The 19,671-nt window shown below is 38.2% G+C and overlaps 1 protein-coding gene across 2 annotated transcripts in view; it reads right to left on the bottom strand.

Moving 5' to 3' along the window:
- Cep83 (centrosomal protein 83) overlaps positions 1–19,671 on the bottom strand; it is a 101,713-nt gene that overhangs the window by 43,439 nt on the left and 38,603 nt on the right. For both annotated transcript variants that reach the window (XM_006514300.4, NM_029852.2), the window contains exons 5-7: positions 18,176–18,307; positions 8,874–9,125; positions 6,710–6,841 (exon numbers count right to left, since the gene is read on the bottom strand). In XM_006514300.4, the coding sequence (XP_006514363.1) occupies positions 6,710–6,841; positions 8,874–9,125; positions 18,176–18,307 (516 nt within the window). The remainder of the gene's footprint in view (positions 1–6,709; positions 6,842–8,873; positions 9,126–18,175; positions 18,308–19,671) is intronic.

Raw genomic sequence — 19,671 nt, 5'->3', positions numbered from 1 at the left:
ACATATATATACGCAGATAAAACACTCATATATATAAAACAAGAAAAACAAAAATGTTGAAACAAAACAAAAAACAGAGAAAACAATATACAGAGAAACAATACAGTTTTTTTAGAAACTGTGTTACACCAGAAGCTCTGGCTATAAACTACATAGAAATCATACTTAAATTCTGGGTTTTTCTAAATTATAAGATGGTATAACTTCCTTACCTTAAATATTAAGAAAGACACCTTGAGAGACCTCTGGTCTCTACACACATGTGTACATACTACATAAAACACACACATACACACACAGAGAGCCAGGTAACAGCTTACTTATGCTGTTTTTATAAATTTATAGGTCTTAAGTTTTTCTTTGGTGCCATATTTCTATGTTCTTAAACTAATGTATTTACTTACAGAACCACTTGTTAAATTTTCAAAATGTGTTTTGTTTTTAAAATATAGAGATACTACTATAAGGTATATTAAAAACATGAACATGAGTGATGGAGCTAGCTTAGTGAGTAAACTGTTTGCCTTACAAGCATAAGACCTGAGTGTGGATTCCCAGGACCTATGTTCATAATCGTGTGGCATGCCAGTAATCGCAGAGCTGAGGAGGCAGAGACAGACAGACCGCTGGGGCTTGGAAGCTCACCTCAGAAAATAAGGTGGAAAACAGCTGAGGAAGATACCAAATCATGATCTTTGTCCTCCACTCTAGCATGCACAAAAATGACTAGGCCAAACATCTATAGAGCCATGGCCATCAGACCCTTGTGCTCAGGATTCCAAATACCTAAGAAACCTAAACTTCAAGAGCTCCATGGCCTCGTCAACCTCTCTACCAGGCTAAGTCAGTGTCTTAATGGACTGTCTACCAGAGGCTGGCCTTCATAGTGTGGTGTGCATTATGCTTTTGACATCACAGAAGGAAGTATTCAGTCACCCAAGACTAAAACGGAATTTTAAATGGTGGTATAAGGTATTTCATAGATGCTCAAAATCTAAACTGAGAGGGGGCTGGTGTCTGCTGCTTTTTCATAGAACTCAGACTCAGTTACCTGCACCCGGGTACATGGTGTTTCACAGCTGTCTATAACTCCACATCCAGGGCATCCAATATCCACTTTCTGACCTCCATAGGCACAAGGCACAAATAGGGCACACATACATACATGCAGACAAAACACTCATACATGTAAAACTAAAAACTGAGAAAACAATATACAGTTTTAAAAATGTATTATACCAGAAGCTCTGGCTACAAACTCCAAAGAGATGATACTTAAACTCTGGCTTTCTCTACATTATGAGATGGTGTAACTTCCTTAAACAGCTGAATCATAACAGCTCTGAGCGATGATTTCTGTAACTTAGATTTCTGAAGACTGAAAACCTCATGAGGTAAACTTAATGTTCTTCACAGAATAGAAATATCATTAAGGCCATCATTTTTAGACTAACTATAATACCTTTCATCTGAGCCACGGATAGCATAGCTTTGTTCTAAAGTCTAACATTTACAAATTTAAATAACTTAGTTAAACATACCCCAGGTGTTCCTTTGCATTGCAAACAACCATTTGCTAGGATTGCAAAATGTTGATGAAAATTTCAAGTTGCAAAGAAAACTGTGACATACATGTTAGAAATACCTTTAAAACTATCCTTCCTGCAATCCTTTTATATATAAAATTTCAGATGAAATTTGTTTTGTCTAAAGTTGAAGGATGTATTGAATACTCCCATTTATATGCAAAGTACTCCAAGTGTGCCTTAAAAAACACAGGCAATTCTCAGCAGAGTACTAATAAACAAGCACTGAGAAATAATACCAAACTGCTGTTTTCTTCGGTGGAATAAGAAACTGAATTTAGTCTCTAGCTTGAACAAAAGAAGAACAATAATGAAGTGTGTATGTACAGAACACAGAAGAGAGGTGAGGGTCAATACACAAGAGGGCCAGAGGACTAGGAAAAATTGTGTTGCAAAATCCCCCTCAATCCCCCCTCCTACCCCAAGACTTAGAAGCCACCACCGAAGCTTAGCACAGTCAATGTCCTGCTGCTACATTTACAGTTCCAGTTATTTCAGGAACCTAGTCAGACTGCTCATATTTAAACAATGTACTGTAAATATTGAATACTCAAATATGGTTGAACAAAACTGAAAACAATCTATAAAGGTCTTGAAGAAACTTGAGAATTCCCTATATCCTGAATTTACTACTCTGTGTTTTATATGTTTTGATTAGAGGTGGAGACACTGTTGAAATTTTGCTCAATTCTTATCATGTAGACATTTAATTTTTATCTGCTGACACAAATGAGGAAGAAGTCCACTAGTTGATTTCTAGTGGGATTTATACTATAGAAAGTTGGAAGAATTGTTAGTGATCAACAGAAAAAGGCTTTGTTGCACTTAGGAAATTGGATCCCAATGAAATCAACAGAATATTAAAGATATGAAATAGCTTGCCTAAGACTACACAGTTACTGACCAGTCAAAACATTATACATACATACACACACACACACACACACACACACACACACACACACACAAAATAAAATGAATGAGTTAGGATTCAAAATATGTTCAAAGCCCATAGTCTCTCTTTTGTATTTCATTACCTCATCCAGAATGGCATCATTTCTTTTTAAAATTTTTTTTAATTAGGTATTTTCTTCATTTACATTTTAAGTGCTATCCCAAAAGTCCCCCAGGTGCCCCCCCCCCACTTCCCTACCCACCCACTCCCACTTCTTGGCCCTGGCATTTCCCTGTACTGGGGCATATAAAGTTTGCAAGACCAAGGGGCCTCTCTTCCCAATGATGGCCGACTCGGCCATCTTCTGATACATATGCAGTTAGAGACAGGAGCTCCAGGGGTACTGGTTAGTTCATATTATTGTTCCACCTATAGGGTTGCAGACCCCTTTAGCTCCTTGGGTACTTTCTCTAGCTCCTCCATTGGGGGCCCTGTGTCCCATCCAATAGCTGACTGTGAGCATCCACTTCTGTGTTTGCCAGGCCCCGGCATAGCCTCACAAGAGACAGCTATTTCAGGGTCCTTTCAGAAAAATCTTGCTGGTGTATGCAATGGTGTCAGCGTTTGGAGGCTGATTATGGGATGGATCCCTGGATATGGCAGTCTCTAGATCATCCATCCTTTCGTCTAAGCTCCAAACTTTGTCTCTGTAACTCCTTCCATGGGTGTTTTGTTCCCAATTCTAAGAAGGGCCAAAGTATCCACACTTTGGTCTTTATTCTTCTCGAGTTTCATGTGTTTTGCAAATTGTATCTTGTATCTTGGGTATTCTAAGTTTGTGAGCTAATATCCACTTATCAGTGAGTACATATCATGTGAGTTCTTTTGTGATTGGGTTACCTCACTCAGGATGATGCCCTCCAGGTCCATCCATATGCCTAGGAATTTCATAAATTTATTCTTTTTAATTGCTGAGTAGTACTCCATTGTGTAAATGTACCACATTTTCTGTATCCATTCCTCTGTTGAGGTATATCTGGGTTCTTTCCAGCTTCTGGCTATTAATAAATAAGGCTGCTGTGAACATAGTGGAGCATGTGTCTTTCTTACCAGTTGGAACATCTTCTGGATATATGCCCAGGAGAGGTATTGCGGGATCCTCCGGTAGTACTATGTTCAATTTTCTGAGGAACCACCAGACTGATTTCCAGAGTGGTTGTACAAGCTTGCAATCCCACCAACAATCAGAATGGCATAATTTCTAAACTACCTAAATTTAAACCTATACAACTAATAGTATCTAAAATTAAATACCTTAATAACTATGGTTGGGTAGAGTGCTTGTACAGCACACACAAAAGCTTAACTTCTACTCCTAATACCACAAAAAGGGAGAAGAAAAATCTATGCGCGCGCGTGTGTGTGTGTGTGTGTGTGTGTGTGTGTGTGTGTGTGTGTATTTAACCTTTGAAAATTTTATTTGAAGGTGGGTATGGTGGTGCACACCTTTTATCCCAGCACTGAGAGGGCAGAGGCTGGTGGATCTCTGTGAGTTTGAGGCCAGCCTGGTCTACACTGTATTTATTCTCTAGCTTAAACAAAAGAAGAACAATAATGAAGTGTGTATGTACAGAACACAGAAGAGAGGTGAGGGTCAATACACAAGAGAGCCAGAGGACTAGGACAGTCAAAACTACATAATAAAGATCCTACCTCAAAAAACCAAAACTAACAAATATTTTATTTGCTTAATTTTACTTACTCTTAGTACCATTCATGTCAGATGAATTAAATGAACCATCAGTTACAAAACAACTTGTATGTTATACATAAACTGAAAGAAAAATAACATGTATATTCTACAATGTGAAGGAATATGAATTTTTAAATTACATTTATTAATTGGGGAAGGGGCATACAAATGCAAGGTGTATGTATAGAGATCAGAGGACAACACTCATAAGGAGGCACCAGTAATTAAATTTACCCACTGGCATCTTGCTGGCTTTTAATGGGAAAAAAGTTATGTAGACTATCTTCCAAGGGTGACATCCAATAAATCTAAAATTACTGTTTCAATCACAAAAATTTACTTTTATCACAATTCTCTAAAAGAAAGATTCAAAGTTAAACTTATACTAATAGAATACTGTCATTTCCCAAAGCAGAATGCAGTTTAACTATATGAAAAATGGTAACAAGAATATGCTAAGTCTACACGATTAGTACATTAGTTTTCTGTAGAAAAAAATTACATAGTCACCAAGTTGCCTTCCATTATATACGCACTGATGACCCTGCCAGGCTCCAATGGACAGTTCCAACCCATGTGTCCCACAGATGGTTCTGGTTAAACTAAATGGGTCACAAAATAAAACCCAAAGCCCAGATTCCAAGAAAGGGACTGGTAGAGACAGTAGTTGGGATAGAGATGAGAGGGAGATAAATAAATGTGGGCAGAGGGAGAGAATACTCACATGAATAAAACTGTCAAATAACAAAATCAATCCATTTAAAAGGGATAAAAAGACAATAAGACTACAGTGTAACTTCATAGTAAGAAGTGTCTTTCCAGTGGGGCCATGACACTTAGCCGTGGTGACTTTGTCCCTTCTCAGTCTGCGCACCGCCCATAAGCCACTGCAAGAAGTTCTTGGCCAACAAATATATAATGACTAGACAATGTCTTTAGTTAAAGCACATACATTTTTTACTAGGCTACAGTGAATAGTGTTATTTTTTTAACCTGTGAGTCATCCTGGATTTTTTTATGGTGATCTTATCTTCAAGATCTTATGAAGGTCCAAAGCTGAAAACAGCAATATGTTAGGGAGTAGTTATTAGAATTTATGACAAGCACTTTATGTATAATACCTCATTTAATTTTTCCACAACTCAAATGTATATTTATGGAGGTAGATACTAAAGTTTAAATAGAAATTACAAAGTCACAAAGCTAATTAAACAAAACAAAACAAAAAAACCTTACATTCAGTCTGCCTAACTTCAAAGTGATCTTCCATAAAACACTTTTCTCATTGCTATCTTATTTCTGATTTTGAGATACTTTATATATACATTGTATTTGGTGAAGAAAAATTGAATTTGAGAAAAAACTTTGACATAAAGATTACTTAAGGGCTAGAGAGATGTCTCAGCGGTTAAGAGCATTGACTGCTCTTCTGAAGGATTTGAGTTCAAATCATAGCAACCACATGGTGGCTCACAACCATCTGTAATGAGATCTGATGCCCTCTTCTGGTGTGTCTGAAAACAGCTACAGTGAACTTACATATAATAAATAAATCTTTTTTTTTAAAAGATTACTTAACATTCAAGTTACACTTTTAAGGATAATTTACAAGCAAATCATGTTAAAATTACTTACTGGAGAAATATTAGCAAGTATCTACTAAGTGAGTGTGCTTTCCCAGGAGCCAAAAGTACTATAGTGAAAAGCAATGTTTGCTATCATGGAGCTGACATTCAGTTAAAGGACAAAGTGGTAAGGAGAGATTTTAAAAAGAATAAAAACAAACAGGGGCTAGGGAAATGTCTCAGTGGTCAAGTTCACTTGATGCTCTTGCAAAAATTCAGAACCTATACAGCAGTGAACAGCTATCTGTAATTCTAGTCCAGGGGATCTGATGCCCTCTTCTAGCTTTCTTGAGAACACATGTAAACATGTAAAGCAATACATAGACACAGGCACACATATAAAATAAAAATAAATAATTTTAAAAATAAAAGTATATCTGATGGCATTAAGAATTATAAAGAAAGACAGAACAGGTTAATAAAACAAAGATTAAGGTGGAAGAGAAAAATTACTATTTTACTATTCTGAAGTCAGGGAAAGCAGGCCTCCTTTAGGTTCCCACTAGAGAAAGGAAGGAAGCAAGATATGTAACTATGTGGGGGAAGCTCATGGCAGGCACACAAGCACAGAGACACCAGGGCGAGTGAGCTCTTTCTAAGAGAGTCAGTGAAGGAGGGAAGAGGGAGGTGATAGGAAGGAAGCCAGATGCTGATAGTTGAGGAAGACCTCAAGGTCATAAGGGCTCTGCATGGGTAGAGGACACAGAAAACAACCAGAAATCATCAGTTAAAAGATAAAATGATAGGTTAAAAAGGATTTCAACACAGACAATTATTCAAACACCAAATTTCTTTATCACTGTGCAGTCATTCGCATGCTCTCCTGAGGACGCAAAGGACAGCAACTCACTTCACTGGCCAGTGTGCTGATTTCTCGGTCAGCTCTATGCAGTTTGCTGATTAAGCAGGTATTCTGTTCATTGCTTGATTGTAGTTCTTTTTCTAAACGCTCAGCTTGTAGTTTAGCTGACTGCTTTTCAGCCTTCAAGACAAAAGATTTTAAAATACAGCCATAACCTTTCATATTATATTAAAAATAAGCATTATTTTATTATTTATGTTGTTATTATTACTAACATGCCTGTGCAATCAAACACAAAAATTAATTATTCAAAACTTAAACAACACTAACATATCCTAAAGTAAGTTTTCTCAAACAGAACTGAGAATTCAAATTCATTTCTTTCAGGAGAGAAAGTACTCACATACCTTAATATGGCAATGGTGACATAATTCTAACATTTTTTTAGACTGTCAAGTTCACAACAGTTACAAAATAGCATTTTAGAAAGCAGGCATGGAGAGGCTTACAAGGCCCAGAAAGTGGGTAAAGGTGCTTGCTGCCCAGCCTGGCGATCTTACTTAGACCCCAGGCCTACGTGGTAGAAGGTGAACACCATCCTCTGACTGCCGTGGTACACAGGCCTCACACAGGTCTATGCGCACACACAATAAAGGAATATAAAACAATTGAAAATCCACAATCAATGGAGATTCTTTTTTTTTCAATCAGAGACAGACAAATTCTCCACTGTCCTGGAGCCGTCAGAAGCATAGGCAAAGAGGCTTCTGACCTTACCACAAATTAAATCTCTAAACTGCCAGAAATTTCCTCAAATTGATATTCAAAGTACTCTTACCAGAGAGGAAAAAAAAGCTTTGAAACATTCCTACTCATGATAAGTAAAATGAGTGTTTCTTCACTTACAGGATAAACTTCAGGTTTATGTTTTCTATGCATGTTTACTGTATTAAAAAAGGACTTTGTTCAGCAACTAAGCCAGAGAACAATTATTTTGTTGAAATATAAAATGGTATTCTTTGTGTACAACAACAGCTGTGAAACACTAGAGAAAAATACTATTTGTTATCGTATGTTTTTCATTTCATCTGACAAATGATAAAAATTAAATACGGGCTCTTCTGAAAAATGTCCCAAATGAGCCATCTGTCTTTTGTCATCACTCATCTTACCTGGAAAATAATCGCTCTAGATGACCTTGGTCAAACTTCACACTGGGACCAGACACTATATTCACCTGCAACTTTCCCCTTACTCTGCCACTGTGCCAATATATTAAGAACTGCAAAACTACATTATCTTACTGTAAACTGGTTTAAGTCTAATGTTCAGGGACTCTAACAAGTTTAATTGTGGAAATCAACAAGGACGGACACAGACCTCATCCTCCCCACTCTCTCCCCCAAGTGACTTCCATTCTTCCAAACTCACTAACGTATTCCATGGACCAGCTGATTAGCCCATCATTACTGAGTATTTTGAGACTGACTATTAACTACAAACCATGTGCATATAATTTCCTTCCAGCTCAACCATTTCACAGCTCTCTCAAGGAGGAAAACACAAACTCCCAAATAAATAAGCACATAAAGTAGCATCTCTGCTCCATCCTAGGCCCCAGGGTCTAAGAGGCATCGGCCTGTCTGAATACAGAGAAAGTCAAGAGTCTTCCTCAGCGATCCCCCCACCAGCCCCAGGGCGGCTCTGCCAACACTGCTCCTTCTCTAATGAGCTCAGGGAAAGAACTCAGTCAAGATCGGGATGCATTGGTAGCCAGCTACCTTTTATCACTTTGGCTAGAGAGCTGTTTCAAATTATATACAATATGTCTGCTCAAATAGAATTTATAACTTTAACATTTTAAATACTAGAATAAGGAATTTATAATTTCAAAATAATTATTCTTTCTGTTTTGAGATGACTTTACTCTTGAAAACTTGGGGGATATTTTGTATATTACATTCCGTGACATTTTAAAGTCCTTTCACTCAGATGATGACTCCACTCCCAAAGAATGAATATCCCTCAGCAATGTAGAGCACAGCCACTGCTGATCAATCAAAACCTTTCCTCTTCCCATGTACACTTGGGAGTCCGCAAATGCGTCAGCACTAGATCGCAAGCATTTATTTATGTTCTAAAAACCAAAGGCTTGTCAAGAGCACTTTTAAAACTTATGCCATACTCCACTGGGATGCAATTAAAACCTTACCTCCAAGGATCTGAGTGTAGCCTGCATCTCAGCCAACTGCCTCACCTGTATTCTTTGGACATTTTCTACCTGAGCACCAGAATTTTCTTTCTCAGCCCTTAATTCTGCTACTTCAGCCTCTAAACTTTTCAATTTCTGAAGCAAATGGGTTTTTTCTCGAACAAGTTGCTCCATTCGTTTGCTGTCTCTCGTGGGATCAACACTAAGCAGCTGGTTATGTAGCTCCTCTTTGTCCTTCTCCAGTCGTGCAACCTAATAATTGGAAAGGAAGTATACAAGCTCTAAATGACTGAATTTTCAGTCATGAACATGCTTTACAAGTCAGTAAATTAAAATTAAAAATCGTACAACATGAAAGCTCAGGTGTGGAAATTAAGTAAAAAGGAAAAACCTCTAAAACGTCACGTTCCTCATTCTGTCCTCAGCATGACACAAGTCTAAGAGGAAGGACTTTGCCCTATTTTTCCCTCCCTCCCCACAGTGTCTGGCACAGGGCTTAATCAAATGCTGGCTAAAATTCAAAATTGTAAATACTACAATAAAATAATTATTTAAAACACATAAACTTCACAAGCCCATGACAGAAAATCACGCAAGGCCAATTCAATGGCCACTCTTAAATTTCGCCTCACTTGTTTGTCTTACTCTCCTTAACTCTTTGGCTATGTCTAGGCTAATAAATCATCTCTTTGTGAGGAACTAATTCACACAAAATCTGTATAAATACAAAAGCAGTCAATGAACTTTTAAAGTAATGGCCAAGTTTATTAAAGTCCTAACTAATTAAAGCCCAGGTCTTATCATGTTCATTATTCCAAGGTTTAATACATTCACTAAGGAACTCAAAGAGGCAAGAAACAAGTAGGATTTTCCTTTCATAACAGCTCTCATTGCCAGATGATACATGCTTCCAAATCAGTGTGTTCCAAATAGTTTCCTAACACCTGAGGCACTTCAGAGGCCCCTTGCTCCTGAGGATTAAGGGACTAAGCACTAAGAATAAATAGAAACCCCTACCTCCCTTTTTGGTGATCTTCCTAGTTTATTATAACTTATCACTACATCTGCTTCTAACTTTTATTTCTTTTTCATTTTCATTTCCATCTTCTTCTGAGTGGTGCCAGGGATTGTACCCAGGGCCTTGAACAAGATACAGCAGTGTTCTACAGTGAGGTACAAGCCCAGCCCCATTAGCAATTCTTTTCTATTTATTTCTCCATGCTGGGGTTACCTCTCATTCTTCAATTGCACCAGTAGCTAGTTACAGCCAGGATGAACACTGAAGGTTCAACCTAAGTCACAAGGACACTAAGGGAATGCGCTGGGACATAGGCAATGCTGGCTGAGCTCTCAAGAATTTAAGAAGCTGGTTCTTCATCTTCAAAACGCCAAGAGAGGCTCTCTCTGATCTTTCTTAGTCTTACAACTTATGAATTCCAAGTTTGAATTTGTATACAATGAATATTAAAGATATTGACAGGGCATAAAAATGAAGACATCCAGGATGTAAACATATTTTTCGAGAAAAATGAAACTCATCCAAGAAGACAAGCATCAAAGTCCAACTAACAGCTCAGTGATGCACTCAGTGATGTACTCAATGTGTACAAGACCCCAGGGTTTAATTCTAAGCACCGTGGCCACTCACCACAAAAACAAAATAAAAACAAAACCAACAACAGCACCACCACCAAATAAACAGAAAAAAAAAAAAGGTATAACTAATTCATCTCTCCTATTCCCTCCCTGATCTTTTATGTAGAATAATTCTCTCCCACGTTTGTTCTCGGACTACATTTATTCAGTTTCTTCCTCCTTCCACTAACTGTATGAGTCTGTATTAAGTCACATTATAACTTTCAAAGAATTTCCTACATAAACACACTGTATTTACATCATTTTCATCTCTCCCAATATCCTCTCCAACTCCTATCTTCCCCTTTATGCTCTCAAATTCATCACCTCCTTTTCTAATTATTGTTTCTGGAAATACTGTAGGTGTAGAGACATACACACATACAACCTTCTGAATCCAGTTACTGTTGCCCATCTGTACGTATGCAGTGCTGACCACTCTGAATGGGGATCTTGTCAGGGGTCTCTCATCTCTGGAGAAACCTGACTCTCCCTCTCTTAGCAGCCACTGACTGCCTATAGTTCTTCAGAGGGTAGATAGAGCGTTGAGAAAATTTCCCCTGCCTACTCTGGCATTTGAGTGACATAGTCTTATGCAGGCAAGCACACAGTTGAGACTTCATGGATGCAGTACCCCTGACATGTCTAAAAGCCACTTTCTCACAGCAATTGTCCTGGTTCTGCCTCTACAACCTTTCTGCCCCCTCTTCCATGATGCTCTGTGAGCCTTAGGTATAGAGGTTGTCTGTTAGAAGTCCCAGCCGGGGTTGTGCATCCTAGTCATATACGTTCTACATTTTGACCAGATATAAATCTCGTAGCATCCTCCATCTGCTGCAGAAGCTTCTTTGGTGGAGGATGAGAGAGAGATTTCTCTGAAGATAAATATTTAGAACAGTTGAAAGCTACACTTATTTAGAAAAATATCAGTAGGTCATCCTCTAGGGCCTATGATCTTGCCCCGGGTTCTTGGCTGGGTTTACAGCAGTAGGCTGTATTCCCTCCTACTGAGCAGGCCTTAAGTCCAATTAGATGACCACGGGTTTACCCAAGATCTAAGTGCACTATCACACTGTTGTGGCAGCCTGCCTGGCCAGTGGTTACTGTGGTCCACAGGCGTTACAGCTGGGTACCACTGTTCTCTTTTGACAGTTTGCAGAGCACCTTAAAATCCTATGGGAGTTAGAGCTTAGTTAGGGAAAAGCCTTCTGGGTCAGTACCAGTTTGATTCTTCAAGTCCTGTGAAAAATATGTGGTGCCTTCAGCAACAGCCTTCAAGTTCTAGAAGGCAATCTAGGGCAACGGAGGTAGCCTATATTGTTTTCGGGTTTCTTGAACACCCCTGATAAGCCATTTCTTTTATCTCAGCTTCAGTTTGAATGAAGGACTTAGGCTGGGTGCTTTTGTAAGATACTGTTTAGCATTTACATAAAATAACTCAAGTACATGTTTTGTTTGGACAGTGGTAGGGACTAAATGCAGAGTCATAAACTTGGTAAAGTAGCACTTTACCACTAAGCTACATCCTCATCTGCGAACAGTTATAATATGTTATTGTTACTGGTAGGGTGGCTCAGGTAGGTAAGGACAAGGTGTATCACAGGTTTAGACAATGGTGCCCTCAAGTGAGATAAAAAGTTAGTAGTCATACTTTGACAGTGCCCATTCTAAATATACAGCCACACAGCTAATACCTGAGAGGCATTTGTATGACACCAGCAATGGCAGCTGAAGCAATGACAACTACCAAATGGCAGTCTAGCTTAGAATTTATATAACTCCTCAAACACAATTCACTGTCAAAAACCCTTCCTACCCAAACTGTTGACCACTGCTTTCTAAGTACTAATCTCAAAATCACGTGCATAATAAACATTAAGTACTTTGTACCCAGCACTATTTTAGGCAGTAAAAATATGTACAGCTCAACAGAGATACACACACACACACACAACCTGTAGTCTAGAAGCCGATTATCTCCAGTCACTGCCGTACAACACTCCTCGCTCATTCACCTGGGCAGACTTTGGACACATCCTCAGTTCTGTCTTTTCTCCCACTGTTAATCAGACTCATACGTCATTTTCCTTGATGTCCTTCATTTGTTTTTACCTCTGGTCTTTCTCTAATTTCTCCTCTTTGACATCTGTCCAAACTTGCCTATACTGAAGTTCCATTCACATCTACTTTACTCTCTTTAGAATAAAAACTGGCTTGACAGGTTAAGACATTTGGTATTAACCAATTTTGCTTTTCTAAAAGCTGAAGTAGAAAAAAATGGACAGAAACAGAACAGGGATTACAAAGAGTGAATGGCTTCTTTTTCAAAGGACATTGGTATCACTCCATAACCCCGAGGCACACACAGGGAAAGGGAGAATACCTATTTGCTGTAATCCATCCTTGTATTTATTGTCTTTATGGCGTAGCATACAAATAGTTAAGCTGAAAAATCAAGCACCTAGACTTTGTTCTGCAGTATTTTAAAGCTACTCCTATACTTCCTTCTGGCTTGTAAGAACATTGTCAGTCTTGCCTGCCTCCTTCTGCAAACAGTGTCCTTCCAACTTATATTTAATTTATTTCAGATAACAGCATACTACATAGCCTAAAATGGCTTGTAACTATGTAGTCATAGCCCAGCTTACACTCTTTTAAAATCTTTTATTTCTTAATTATGTATATAGGTATGTGTCTCTGTGTGGAAATGTGCACTTGTGTACAGATGCTGGCTGACAAAAGCTAAAAGAAAGTGTCAGATTCCCTGGAGCTGGAGTCACAGGCAGAAATGATCTATTCAACATGGCTGCTGGGAACCAGTGCACATTCATAACCACTGATCCCGACCTCTCACCCTGAATTCTTACTACTCCTGACTCAGTCTCCCCAGTGCAAGGATTATAAGCATGTATCATCATGCCCAGCTCGGGTTTGGGTTTTTTGTTTTGTTTTGTTTTGTTTCGTTTTTTGGAGAGGAAAGAGTTTATTTCATTTTATATCTTACAGTATAAATGTAATGAATGAATGGTAGTCAGGACAGGAAATCAAACATGAACTTGGAGGCAGGCACTGAAGAAGAGGTCATGAAGGATAGAATGACTATCTTGTGCAGACTGATTTCTTATTCCCAGCTGTTCAGGGATGGCACTTGCAATGTAAATCATCCGTCAAGAAAACACTCAATGATCTTTTTTGCCTACAAGACAATCTGAAGGAGACATTTTCTCAACTGAAGTTTCCTTTCTCAGTTTGACTCCTGCTAGACTATATTTGATAAGAAAGAAAGAAAGAAAGAACAAAAGAAAGAATTAAAGAAAGGAAGAAAGAAAGCAAGCACAAAAGAAGGAATGAGAGAAAGAGAGAGAGAGGAGGGAGAGGGAGAGGGAGAGGGAGAGGGAGAGGGAGAGGGAGAGGGAGAGGGAGAGGGAGAGGGAGAGGGAGAGGGAGAGGGAAAAGCAATGGTTGCATACACCATTAATCCCAGCAATTGGGTGGCAGGCACAGACAGGCAGAGGCTAGCCTGGTCTACAGAGCAGGTTCCAGGACAGCCAGGGCTACACAGAGAAACCCTGTCTTAGGGGGTGGGGAGTTCTATTATACTATAGTCTATCCATGGTATAACAATATCATACCCTTTTAAAAACTATTATGTGGGGGTCTGGAGAAATTTCTCAGTGATTAAGAGCACAGGCTGCTCAGACAGGGTTCAAATCATAGCACCCACATGGCAGTTCACAACTATCTGTAATTCCAGTTCCAGGGGATCTGATATGCTTACACAGACAAACATGGAGGCAGAACACCAATATAAGTAAAATCAAATAAAAAACCAACTAGTGTGTGTGTGTTACTGAAAATATACTACAGTGCTACCAACTGACATGACTCCTAAGTGAGTCATGATTGTTCAGAGGGCCTTACATCAGTTTTAATGGCTGCTGCCTGATTAGGGTGCTGATTGCTAATGGTTAGCGGCTGTGATCACGTCTTGAATGAGGCAATAATGAAGTCTGTCACATCAATTGATTCCTTTCCTGAAAGCTATTTCTGTAATATGATATGTTATTTGGTAGTCTCTTACCTACAGTAGGTTGGAGTCAATGTCTCACAGCCTGCCACTGCTTCACCATCTAAGATGATACAATACTGTAAACCCTGTACTAACATGCGCCCCACTCCATTTTCAGAACCACTTTCTTGGGCTGAAATTGTGGCTCAGTAGCAGTGTTAGTCTACTTGGCAAGAGGTTCAATCCCTACCACAGAGGGGCAGGGAACATCTTTACTTATCCATACGAAGTAATTCTTCTGCTACTCAAGTTTTATTGTGAAACTGCAAAAATTAAGTCACACTTTCTTGTGCCACTCTGAGCACTCTTACTAGTTATATAGCACCTCTGTAGCTACTAACTATGCCCACTAGTTCTGAAACACTCAAAGTCATCCACAAAGACTGTATCAACTGCTCACAAATGCTTGTTTAATGTTACTATTTTAACCTCCTCTTATGGATCACAAATGTTCTGAATGGCACTCAGATGAAGAATTCTTTCCATAAGGTTTCTGATTTCGTCCACCCAGATTCAGAGGCATTATTACCTATGGGAACTATAGCTTTGTGAGTATATTTCTTAAATAATATGGCTTGAAAACCAAAACCAATCCTACTAGCCACGAAGCATACCAGTTATTCTGCCTGGGTTGCCTCCGCAATTATGTGTGCCTATAGGCTTAAAGTAAAGGAACTAACCAATTGCAAACTGAAGTCTTCAAAACCTTTAGACAAAATAATGCTTTTCTTTTTATAAACTGGTTAATCTCAGATTGTTATTTGTTACAAGAGAAAGACAACTAACATTCCTTTTTCAGCCTTCATAAAATTAAGAAGAGTTAGGGTCCAAATTATTCTTTGACTTAAAAGACTACCCCAGCTAAGTGATCATCTATCCAGGAAACTAAACTTACTCTTTCTACATGAGTGGTCTCACTTTCTTATCGTTCACATGTGTGTCACTAGAGTGGCATTTTAAAATTCCCTCAAGAACCTTTCCTTTGCTAACTGCTGCAGTATTACAGCTAAAACCTGGCTAACTGTTGGTACAAGCATTCCAGCTTTGGACTGTCTTGGGTTTAACACAATTTCTCTGGTAAGACTTAAGCATTTCTGACTTTTGGATTAAAGTCCCTTGAATACTTAGAAAGCTTCTGTAAATTATTAACTGGGCCAATTTTATTATCATTGTGGCTAACGGAGCAGGGAGATCCAATGAGAGAATAACCAGTCAGTCAATGGTATATTTAGACTCTACAACATTTCTTGTTATGTTCCATCTCTTATGCAAGCAGATCATAGTACCCCAAAACAATTAGCATAGTACAGATCACAATAACAGATATAATAAATGGAAAGGTCTGAAACTGTATGAGACTAGCCGCATGTCACCATTATTCCAAACAACACAAACATGAAGCAAACATATGCTGTTGGCAAACCATCACCTCTGCTTCTGGCAAACTTACTCAATACAGGATGGCCTAAAACGTCAATCTGTGTTATAGAAAAGTAATGCCAGCAAAGTGCTTTAAGTACAATTGAACAATATATGCCTGGACTTTATTATATGAATTCATATAGTAAATTGTAAATTGTAAGTAGAAGGGTGGCAGTGGTAAACTCTACTTTGAAACTCTAAAATTACATTTGTTATTCCTATAAACTCTAACTGAAATTATTATCTGCTATTTCATAATCAACAGCTGCCTCACCACGCTTTACTGTCTACAGTACTATACTTGTGCAGAGTAACTGAAGCACTACAGTGACGGATGAACTGGGGACCGGGAAGAGCAGAAAGTCTTACTGTTCTAGACTCTATAGCAACCCCTTAAAACATCTAAATTTTCAAAATTATTTAGTCTTTTCTTTTATAAGAGAAAAATATATTAGTAATAAGAGTTTTAGATCAACAACAACAAAAGTAACAAAAAGTCAGGAGACTGAAGCAGACATACAATCACCATCGAGTAAACACACCGACTGATTCCAAAAGCAAAGTCTAAGCTACAGCAGGCCCATGAAAACCTCAGCAATACTCCGAATACTGATCCTCCATCTTACATGACCGTGGACATCATTACCATTACCATTACCATTACCATTACCATTACCATTACCATTACCATCTTCACGAAAGAATGTTGACAGGCTATTGAGACTGCCAGACTTACAGATTTGAATGACGCCTTTTACAATCACAAATAGTATCAATCAGCTCAGCTCTTAATAAAACTGAAGCCATGGGATAGTCACTAATCAAGAGTGATAGCCTCGAATCACTGATAATTTCAAATTTAAAACTCTAAAATGTGAGCTGAGATATAGAAGTTGGGATATCTACATTCTACTGTTAAGCTAGCTGATGCCTGTGAAATTTTTGACAAATCTTGTGCCTCAGCTTCCTAAACTTTGAATAAGTAAGTCTTTTCTCATCTTACTATTAAAATGAAAACAAGGGGCTAGAGAGCTGGCTCAGTGGTTAAGAGCACTGACTGCTCTTCCAGAGGTCCTGAGTTCAATTCCCAGCAACCACATGACTCACAACCATCTGTAATGGGATCTGATGCCCTCTTCTGGTGTGTCTGAAGACAGTTACAGTGTACATCATATACTTTAAATAAACAAATACATCTTTAAAAAAATTTTTAAAAAAAGAGAAAATGAAATTATACCTAAATAAAACTGTAAGGGAAAAATAAACAGCTAAACGTGAAACCCATTTTAAATATCCATAATGTTCAAGGACTACTGTATTTAAAAAAAAAAAAAACTCAAATAATCAAGAATCTAGATAGTTTCTTATTTATTATGGAACAACCAAGAAACTGTTCATTGATAAAAATAAATCAGTCTAAGCCAAATATTGTTGTCTTAGCTTTTTGAGATGCCTATAACATTACAAATATTTGGTAACAACTAAAGGAAGGTACGAATATTTTAATTCCAAATAAACACAGTATCAATAGTATGTAGTTGCTATTTCTATATAGCATGTAACATACTGCTACAAATATCAGCCTAATTTTACAAATGTTAGAATAGAATTGTATTTGTCCCCTTGTATAATAAAAACAAATCATCAAAGAGTAAGCTAGAGAACGAAGGGAAAACCGTTTTTGCAGAAGTAGAAGACAAAGCGCAGACTGAGTAACAGGACTATGGAAAGCCACAGATGAAAGCGGAGTGCATGCTATGGGGAGTGCGCACTGCAATTCTAAGCGTCCCAAGGGGGAGAGGCTGATGCTCTATAGCAGCATTAACAGCACAAAGGCTTGAACCAGAGCTACCTAGTTTAGTCCTAAATAGAAAGAACAATACTAAATAAGGACTCACGTAAGTAATATTTACAGAGAAAATTCTCTGCCTGTAGCTATGAACAACATGAGACTGTGTGACATATCCATCTCCATGGCTAGGGCAAAATAAAACAGAAATTAAATAAATAGCCAAAGGAAAATACATGAAACTGCTGACAAACAACAAAAGAAAACAAATACTTCACTAATTATTAATTACACAACCAATTCTAATTTGAAATTTATAAAAATATATAATCATAAAATTTCACTCACTAGGACAATCTCTGATAATCAGTATAAATAATTACATACCTCTGACTTGTATTTCATTTTCTCTTCTTCTGAAACCCGAGTAAACTCTTCTTTCTGGTGTTCAAACTCTGACTTGAGAAATGTATACTCGTAGCGCAGCTTGTTATACTCAGCTCTGTACCTTTCCACTTCCTAAATTACAGAGAGAAACACATGAGAAACACATCTGTACTCTCCAAAGATAACCGTACAGTATAATTCTTAGTTATATTACAGCCAATCAGAAAGAAAAAAATAAGTGCAACAGAAATACAAATGAAGCCGGGCATGGTGGCACATGCCTTTAATCCCAGCACTTGGGAGGCAGAGGTAGGCGAATTTCTAAGTTCAAGGCCAGCCTGGTCTACAAAGTGAGTTCCAGGACAGCCAGGGTTACAGAGAAACCTTGTCTAGAAAAACCAAAAATAAAAAAAAAAATTAAAAAAAGAGGAAGAAGAAGAAGAAAGAGGAAGAAGAAAGAGGAAGGAGAAAGAGGAAGAAAGAAGAAGAAAGAGGAAGAAGAAAGAGGAAGAAAGAAGAAAGAGGAAGAAGAGGAAGAAAGAAGAAACAAGAAGAAAGAAGAAACGAAGAAGAAAGAAGAAAGAAGAAGAAAGAACAAAGAAGAAAGAAGAAAGAAGAAAGAAGAAAGAAGAAAGAAGAAGAAGAAGAAGAAGAAGAAGAAGAAGAAGAAGAAGAAGAAGAAGAAGAAGAAGAAGAAATACAAATGAGAGCAAGGGTCCTAGCTCAGCAGTTACAATACTTCCTGCTCAAGGGTTCTGAGCCCCAAAACCAATGTAAATGTGTGGTGGACCTGGTGACCTGCTAGCAACTGCAGTTACTGGGAGGCAGGAAGAAGACCCTGGGAGCACATTAGCCAGACTACCTGACTCAGTAAATGCTGGGTTCAAATAAGAGAGCCGCCCCATGAGTAAGGTAAAGTGTAATAGACTCCTGACACCAACTTCAGTCTCCACACATGCACTTCAACATGTGCCCAACACCCGCATGCAAAGGCACACATACACGCACATCACACACATGCACTCTTCCTCATGAAAAAGGGAAAAAATAATGAAATAGATTAGTACTCTCCTTGAAATGTATCAATAAAACTACCACTCAAGTCATTTTTTATCGTCACTGATTCTCACTATAATAATAAATGTCAAAATCACCACCTCTGTACAAAATATGAGACCCCTCTCTAAGTCAGACAAGATAAACTCAAAGTAGACCAAAAGGTTATTTGAATACTTAGTATACTAACTTAAGGTTTGATCAACTACTGCAATAGTTGAACTCAAATATACTAGCCTGAAGAATATTCACCATCCCAACTCTCCTGACTTACTAGAAACACCTAAGGTGCTCTAACATTGCCACCCAGCATCTATAAAAGCTACTGGCACTCTAAATACTCAACAAGAAACCTGAGCAGCAGAGCAGTCCTGTGTGGAAGAGTCGATCTCAGTAAGTGTCAGAAAACCAAGCAATAATCAAAGTCAGACTCCCAAAGT

Source organism: Mus musculus, chromosome 10 (genome assembly GCF_000001635.26).
Source record: "Mus musculus strain C57BL/6J chromosome 10, GRCm38.p6 C57BL/6J".
Lineage (NCBI taxonomy): Eukaryota > Metazoa > Chordata > Mammalia > Rodentia > Muridae > Mus > Mus musculus.
Note: the sequence above shows the minus strand (reverse complement) of the source record. Positions and strands in the feature narration are given on the sequence as shown.